This window comes from Panicum virgatum, chromosome 5N, assembly GCF_016808335.1.
Source record: "Panicum virgatum strain AP13 chromosome 5N, P.virgatum_v5, whole genome shotgun sequence".
Lineage (NCBI taxonomy): Eukaryota > Viridiplantae > Streptophyta > Magnoliopsida > Poales > Poaceae > Panicum > Panicum virgatum.
In genome coordinates this window covers 61,503,790-61,512,382 of record NC_053149.1, presented here as the reverse complement: position 1 = coordinate 61,512,382, position 8,593 = coordinate 61,503,790, and the positions used below count along the sequence as shown (strand labels likewise).

The following is an 8,593-nucleotide window of genomic DNA, read 5'->3' as shown; positions in this document are numbered from 1 at the left end:
GCTGTCAACGGCAAAATAGCCATCACATCGCACCACGCCGCATCGCATCGCACCGCACCGCACCGCCCGTCCGGCCGCGCCTCGGCCACGGCCACGGCCACGGCCACGGCCCGGCCCGGCCCGGCGAGCGAGCGCGCGCGTGTGGTTCACCGTCCTCCTCTTACCAGCTTCACAAGTGGTGTACAAGAAGTCCACCTTTTAAGTCGGTTGAGATCCTCCTCAATTCCCGGTACGGAATTAAACATTGATTCCCTAGCATTAATAGTGGGCTTTAAATTCTTTTAATGCTTTAGGATAAATGGGCCAAGTCCATTACTCCAACATGCTTGTGGGCACTGCTCCAGGAGAGTCGCCAGCAACCAGTTCACATTTTTGTGATGCAACCGAGCAAAGGGCAAGCGCGACAAGAAGCTGCCGCACAGCATACGACAGTCTCATGCTAAATTTGCAAACGTGAAGGGATTACATGGAAATATTTTAGCGTATGATAGACTACGGGCAAATACTATATATCAACTTCTTACACCTATTCCAACAAGTAGGTTCCAGGAGAGCTAGCTTCCATCTGGCGGTTGGTTAAAACAGACCATGGCAAGCAACACTGTGTCGCTCAGGATGAACTTTCATGTCAGCGAATTGGGCGAATGCTGTCAGCAATCACTTTTTACAGGGTAACTCAGTGCCGAGAGATGTCATCCAAACATGTCAAAGCCTTCCCCATGCTGGAGATGTGAGAAGCTCCGGGAGCTCTCCACCTTCCCCGGGAAATGGTCGATTCCTGCAAAGAAAGCATCAACTTCTGTAAATCTTTTTGCAATTTTGTGCTGCCTAATAATGAAGTAATGACAGAGGAGGTACTTGGATTCGACATGATGTTCTCATAGAAGGACATGTGGCCAGAATTGCCAGACGATCTCATGCTGTTTTCACTGGATCCGTACATCATGCCACCGATTTGATCATGATCTGCATCAAAGTGGTGCATCCCTGAGATCCTCTCAGTGTGAACACTCATAGCTTTGTTCTCATGGAGCAGCCTATCTGACTTCGGCTTCTTGTCGGTTAGGGCCTCCTCATCCACTTCAGCTTCAGATTCTGTGTTATTATTAGGTAAAGCAGCAGCCTGCTTCCGCTTCGACCGTGCCCGTCTGTTCTGAAACCAGTTATAGACATTTGTCTCAGAGATCTGGCCATGGTGTGAGAGCTCTGCTGTTATCTCCTTTATCTTTTGCTTGCTTGGTGTTCCATTGCCTTGGTCAAATATGTTCTCAAGGATCTGCAGCTGCATCGGTGTTGGTTGCCATCGTTGCCTTGCTGTGATCTTGTGACCTCCAGGAATAATTAAAGGATCACAGTACAGATTACTGAACCTCATTCCTACAGAAGAAAATCAAACTTCAATTGACCAGGGAAAGAAGAAGAAAGAAATACATATTCCATCAACAACATATACATTAGAAAATAACAATAAAACACATTTAAAGAGGGGAATGTGCAGATTTAATAACATCTGTTTTGAAGATTATCTAAAAGAGAGGGAGAATATTCCTGAAGTGGTATAAGTCAGGTTTCAAAACAGTTACCTGGCTACAGGTAAGACCATCACGTAATTAGGTTGAATCCTCAGAAGTTTTAAAGTTAATGATTTAATTTAAACTGCCAAGTAGAAAGCTTACACATAAGTTGTGAGGACGAAATTAGTTAATTGAAGAATATATATATTGATTACAAATGGAACGGTTTTACAAGTTTTAAATGACTGATATCTGCTGGTCATAAGCAATAAAAATAATTGTGATTGTATAATAAAGAACTCAGTATTTTGGCCCGGAAAGACATGTGAACAAGTTATGAGCTATCTTAGGTTCAGGAGGGCAGCAGAAGATTGTGGAATAATCAGGGTGCACATGACACAAAATAGTACTAGTAGGCACTACATGACAATCATGTCTTAATAGCTAACTGCTATTATCTATTTATAGGGTTAGTAAATGACTGAACACACGAAATCAATCATACAGCCAAATTTTACATGTTACCACAAATAACAATCATGCCACAACCATGGAATATGACCTTGAGAAATTAATCAATTATATGCACATTAGTTGATTAGCTCGAAAAAGGAATAAATTAAAGAATTTCTGCTGTTTGGTATTTACTGAACCTATTGTCAACTTCCTCAAATACATCGAATTAATGCATCGGCATTTTTTACCTATCATCAAGTACCTACAGACACATCAAATTGATTGGTAGTTTCTTTTGTTCTGTAATTTAATTTGCAAGCAATAAAACATTTTTAACAAAAAAATCCCATAATAAAGTTCGCGAACTAGAAGTATGTTAAATCCTGCAGTGATTGTAGCAAGATTCAGGAAATTAAATTGTAAGAGCATCATAATGATAAAAAAAAGTTCTTAACTAAAGCAAAACAGGAGAGAAGCATCAGGATTATAGTTTGTTTATTGCATTCTTTGCAGCTTTGGTTCAACAAGACAACAAGCTCAACTATATGGAATTCTGCCTGCAAGTTCTAGTTTCAGCGAGCAATGCAGATGCAGTGCCCTAGCTTTTCTGCAGAGAAGCAATGTTTTGCATGTGCTGGCCCAATGCTCATTTTCTAAATTGGTTGCTTAGACCACCGATGAGGATGGCCATTACATTTTATTATCAATATACTTTACAAGTATCATGTAGCATCTCACATGCACAACAAACTTAACAGATCACAGTACAATTAATGACAGCAAACAATGCATGATGAACCAAATTTTTACTACATCGGACCCAGCATTACCAACCATTTACCAATGCTTAGACAGTACCCATGACTTCAGCAAGGTAGAACAGAGTCAAAGCCACAAATATGCACCTAGTAACATGAACAGAGTGAAAATGATCTGACTTCACCAATTGGAGAAAGCAGGCTGAATTGCTGATACTGAATATAAACTGAACATGAGCAATAGCAATGAAAATGAGGCCTGCTCGTGGAGTGGTGACAATTAATGCACTTAATCTTGAAACAGTTATTACAGATGAAATAAAACTTGATCGCTACGAATTTCGTAAAACTAATTAAATCAAGTTACCAGACAACGGGTCCGGTCTTTAGAGCAAGCGATGGCAAAAAAAAAAATAAAATCCGGACAAAGAGGTGAACATGGAACCCTCATAAGCCACAATGCAAGCACCAAAGCAAAAGTGATCCCCAATTTCGCACTTCCAGACTCCATATTGCTGCGAGAACAAGCAGGAAGCAAAGAGCAGCGAGACTAGAGAGTAGCACTTGTTTTGTCCGCAAGTGCGCTGACCGACCTGCAATGGAGTCCTGGTGCTCGGTGAGGGTGCGGTGCATCTCGACGAGCTGCTCGCAGATGGTGGCGTAGATGGAGATCTGCTTGCGGAGCACCTCCATCTGCTCGTCGGTCATCACCTTGACGTACCCCCCGAGCCCTTCCCCACCTCCGGCCCTCTCGTCCGCTGCCGCGGCAGCCTTGGCCCTGTCCCCCCACTCCATCACCCCCAGCCGCTACAAGACCCACGAAGTGGCAAAGATCTCGGAAGGAGAGCCACGGGACGGGAATTGGGAAAGCCGCGCGCTATTTGTGCGGTTGAATGGAGCTACGCAAGGAAGGAAATCGGCCGGTTAGGCAGGCACCCGGTTGGCGGCGATGCGGGCGTCCATGCGACGCGGACCAAGGTGCCGCCAGCCTAGCTTGGACACGCGTCCTCTCGCCGTCTCGCGGGAGGGACAGCCGCGCCGGACGGGGTGGTGACTGGAGGCTGCCGACGGCCGACGGGCGGCAGCAGCAGGTGAAGCAAACGCCGCAGGGCGGCAGGGGAGTGCAGAGAGCAGCAGAGGGGAGGGGAGGGGAGGTGGCAAGCAAGACAGGGATGAGGAAAGTGGCAGGAAGACTATTACTACTATTTGGGAGTGGGAAGGCGGTGGTGGCGGTTGCGGACGCGCGCGCACCGGCGGGCGCCGCGAGTCGCGGCGGAAAGAAATTACGGGCGGCGCGGCGGGGCGGGCCGGGGCGCATGCGGACAGCCGGACAGGGCACGGAGGGGACGGTCCGCGCCGCGCGTTACGGCGTGACGTGCGGCGGGGTGGTTGGTTGAGTTGGGCCGGGGCGGGCCCCAGCGACGGGCGTTCGGCGGCACGGCAGACAGGTGGGGCCGTCCCAGCCTCCCAGGCGAGGGGTGGGTGGTCAATGCAGCAGCGAGGAGGCGACCCGCGGACGACGACGTCGCCCCCGGCGGCCCCCCAACGTGGGCAGCAATGATCGCAGGAGCACGAGCAAATGCGCTTTCCTTTGAAACGGGCGCAAACGATACAGTGAAAGCGCAAAGGCACTTGTCCTCTGTGTGCCAAGTGTTCTGAACCTTTTCACGTTGTCTGAGTGCGTAGGGCATCTCCATCGGCGTTAGCTTCTGCCAGCTATAGCCATATCATGTTCATATCGCGTTGGAAGAGAACGTGAAAAATGGTACTCGTCGTCGAAAAAAAAAAACACCTAGCAGCTACTAACTAGTCGGAAAGACGGGAGCATTGGGAAGTGAGAAAGAGTGAGTTCATTGCAATAGAAAAAAAAAGACAGATGGGTCCTATAACATTTATGCTCGAAATGGTGACTCGAGAGCCTCTAGCTCCTGCGAGGCCCGCCCGACTTCATCACATCTACTCTAGAAAACAAAGGATTATCCTCTTGCAATGGAGATATAATATGAGTTGGCAAATACTATCATGATCAAATTGTATGTTGCACAGGCATAACTTCATAGTCAATCAAATTGCTTAAAATCCTGGAACTCTCTCTGCACTATCATCGCTAATAGTCGGTGACAACGAAGAAATAAAATAAGTATCCTAAAGTACACAGCCATGGAGGATTTTGTTCACTACTAGTCATCTCAGCACCAGGTCAAAAGGGAGATCAAAATCACCAGCTAGCAATGGTATGAATTCCAACACCATCACGGGAGCTTGAGCATCAGAAAAGCTATGTCTGTCATGGGAGCAGGATTGGGCAGAAAGTTTCTGCAAGGATCAGGGTTGAGGAAATGAGTCCCACACGCTCACTGTTTTGTGCCACCATTGCTGAAGGGAGAGGCACTGCCGTTCTGATGCGGGCTATCCTCTCGATATACTGAGTTCAGCATAGCAAGTTCTCGAAGTTGTTGCCTCTTGATGTTATCTTGTGACTCATCCTACATGATATACCATCAATGAATAGACATTTAAAAAAAAGGAAAGAAAAGAAAAGGGAAAAAACATAGATGAAGAAAGCAGATTGTGTGCTACTTTGTTTAATTATGGGAACAGACCATGGGATGTAACTACAAATTTGCACAAATGCTCCCAAACAATGTTATCAGTTATGGCATGGTATCGTAGAAAAGAAAATAGAACTACCACTGGCTCATAATTAACATTGCTAATCCATAAATGACTTATATCCAATACTTGATGGAATGCAAAAATATTTGTTACACAACGTATTTAATAAATCATTTCATTGACCTTTCCAAAAATGTTACTGCTTCCTCAAGAGTTACAGATTGGGGAATGGATAAAGGAAGAGGTATTGTGTACCACTGGTTTCAGCAACTCCTCTAGTATCTCCTGTGCTTGTGCCAGTCTAGCGTCAATGACATCAGCAGGTAATTCAGCCTCAATCAAGATATGTGTTGGATCTCCCAAGTGTTCATAGCCCGGCCTTCCCTTGTACTGTTCCTCCTACAGGAAAAAGACAGAATACATCAGCATTTTGTGCTTGGCCCACGAAGTGTTACTCTAATTGAAGAATCAGCTTATGAATATGAGAGAATTTGTTTATACCTTTACAGGATCTTTGATGGATCCCTTGCCTCTAATGAAAACACGGCAGCCTGTAGTAGCTTCAACTCTCTTCAGTGAGTGCCCCCTCGGCCCAAGCAGACGGCCAATGAAGTTGAACTGCATGAAGTGCATCAAGGGTAATTGATAAGTTATGAATAACAGTTTGATATTGTTAACCATCACAAGCAGGAAAGAACATACATTAGGGTAAGCATCTGTTGGTACTTCTAATCGCACAATCTTCTTGACGATGTAAGAGGAAGGGTTCTGTGCAGCACCTTGCCAGCCCATGGCTCCCCTAGGAAAACCATTTCTCTGAAAAGTCGAAGGTATGAAAATAGAATGGTAAGTTCAGCTTACTTCTTCAGAGATAAAATGTATACCAATAACATAACATGGCAGTATGAGAATAAAACAAGAGTAGCTGAAAAAATTATTCTCCTATTAACATGCATGATACGAAGTCATTCAAAAGTATCCTGCATATCTCCAGCATCTTAGGTAAGACCAAAGCCTTCAAATGCTATTTCTTGTACCATATTTTAACCACTGAACATAAACTAGCTTCTAAAGTACTCTTCAAGGAAGCTTGGGGGGAGAGAAACCATCCCGCAAGAAACATAGTTGACTTTTCAAGCAGTGTAAGATTTAGGCATTTAGATTTTTTTTTCAAAAAAAAAGAACATAACATTGAAGCCTACTCTTATGGGCCAAGCGCAAAATATCACTCAGAATGAAACTAGGTCACTAATGTAGCGGCCAGGTGGAAACTATTTAGCGGTGTTAAGATCTTTTGGACACCTTCACATCACCTAGCAAACTGATCCAATGCATTAAGCAGAACAAGTGAACCTATCTGTTCATTTCGTAACTAAATTATATGGACATTATATCTAAGTATTTGATATGCATGCACTGTTCCAATCAATAAATGCTGTCATCAGGATTTCCTATAAACAGATAGTCAAACTCTAAGCTAAGAATATTAAATGTAGTTTTCTAATAGGCAAGGTTCATCAATGTAGTGAGGTCAGTTTATTTTGGAACTCATGCATACATCCATTGATGATAACATGTTAAATAGATGTGATGGTATCTTGTTTGTTCCATTCGCTGCATCTTGACATCCACGTAACACTTGTGAAAAGCTGCACTATCCAAAGAGCAGTTTTATAAACACATTAAAGACAGGTTCACACGACTATGGAGTATATCCTAACAAAACTACAACAAAAGTGCCAGAATTATATTTCTGATTCGTTTCAATCTCAGATAACCTATATATCTGTAGTATCATTTTTTCAACAGGATTTTGGTTGCATACGATGCCGAGCTATCAAGTAAATGAATGAACTGGAACAAATTAAAACAACTTTAGTAGACAGTGCAAATACCTCAGGTTGCATCCCATTCCATGGACCAAAACCGTTTCCACAGAAATTGGGCACCCGGGGCAATGGATGCATATGATTTGGACTTGCAATTGGTGGCAGCCTCTCATTTCCCCTAACTCCAAGGTGTGAAACCATGCTTGATATTCTCACTATCTCTGCACATTACGGTTCCAAGAGTTTAAGTCTGTGATCAGTGTTAACATTGGCATACGGAAAAAATACCTATCATTGGTAAAGCTACCAATTTCATTTCAGAACGCAAACAATTCCATCTTGTATGAGACACAGGAAAGACAGCTCTCCGTACAAGTCACCCCACGTTAAACCGATTGTGCCTTTATACTAACAAATAAATGAAAAGACTGCTCATTTATCATGAAAAGACTACTCTTTTATCATAAAAAGACACAAGCTCATACAGGAACTGAGCAGATGAACAACTGAATCTGAGAGACGACTGCTACTATAAAGCCGAATCATCCTCACCTTGATTCAACAGCCTGCCGCAGATTGGGAGCACCTGCACGAAGGGCCCGAGCTTCTGTTGCTCCTGCAGCAACTCCTCCAGGTACTGACTGCGCCGCCGCAATCCAATCCAATCCCACCGAACCAATACAGAAAAAGGACACGTTTCAGACGACGATCCAAGAACAGGGGAACAAGATTACAGCAAAAAGCGAGTAAATTTCAAGAATCCAATCGGGGTATCGTCTTACCTGGCAGCGTCCGGTGATGGAGGGGGCCTCATAATCGGCATCGGGGACATCGACCTGGCGGGGGAGAAGCATTTGTCCGTGGCCGTCAGGGCCTCCATGGCGGCGGGCTGGACAGGGGTCAGATTAAGGTGCTACCAATGGAGAGAGGAGGCGGCGGCGGCGGCGGACGAAGAGAAGATGTGATTGCGTTTTTCTTAGATTTTTATCGTGTTTATCTCCTTTTCCGCTGTGCGGTAAAATCAATCGCGCAGGATTCCAGCGAAATCGAGCATACGAGACGTCAAAAACGGCAGCTTCCTCTGGGGGTTTCTTCGGCTGGCTCGCCTCCTTTTTACCCTCTTCGTAGGGTTTATAGCGGCGCTATAAGGTGGAGTAGGTTTTTTGGCAGCCGCCGCCGGTTGGTGATCCTTTTTTTTTTCCTTTCCCTGTTTGAGGCAGTAGGGTTTAGGGGATCCGTTGAGAGCATACCGTATCTACTCGTAGGAAACGTAGAATTGAGTCATACCCGTACAAGACATGTCAAATTATCATTGAGCTTAGTCCATTAAGTGTATCTTAAATACATTTTCATCTCATCATATTTATCTTAAAATAATTGCAAATAACCACGTCTTTCCCGCATCAGCCATCGATGTTCA

The 8,593-nt window shown here is 44.6% G+C and overlaps 2 protein-coding genes across 2 annotated transcripts; both read right to left on the bottom strand.

Moving 5' to 3' along the window:
• Nucleotides 1-389: 389 nt before the first annotated feature.
• On the bottom strand, nt 390-4,026 carry LOC120676402 (WUSCHEL-related homeobox 8-like). The gene is made up of 3 exons (XM_039957671.1): nt 3,322-4,026; nt 859-1,377; nt 390-778 (listed from the first exon to the last, which is right to left on the bottom strand). Exons 1-3 carry the CDS (start codon nt 3,521-3,523, stop codon nt 693-695), a joined length of 807 nt encoding a protein of 268 aa, XP_039813605.1. The 5' UTR covers nt 3,524-4,026; the 3' UTR covers nt 390-692.
• Nucleotides 4,027-4,751: 725 nt separating this feature from the next.
• On the bottom strand, nt 4,752-8,305 carry LOC120676401 (KH domain-containing protein SPIN1-like). Its single transcript, XM_039957670.1, has 7 exons — nt 7,956-8,305; nt 7,726-7,814; nt 7,240-7,394; nt 6,047-6,160; nt 5,846-5,962; nt 5,600-5,743; nt 4,752-5,214 (listed from the first exon to the last, which is right to left on the bottom strand). Exons 1-7 carry the CDS (start codon nt 8,051-8,053, stop codon nt 5,083-5,085), a joined length of 849 nt encoding a protein of 282 aa, XP_039813604.1. The 5' UTR covers nt 8,054-8,305; the 3' UTR covers nt 4,752-5,082.
• Nucleotides 8,306-8,593: the final 288 nt, after the last annotated feature.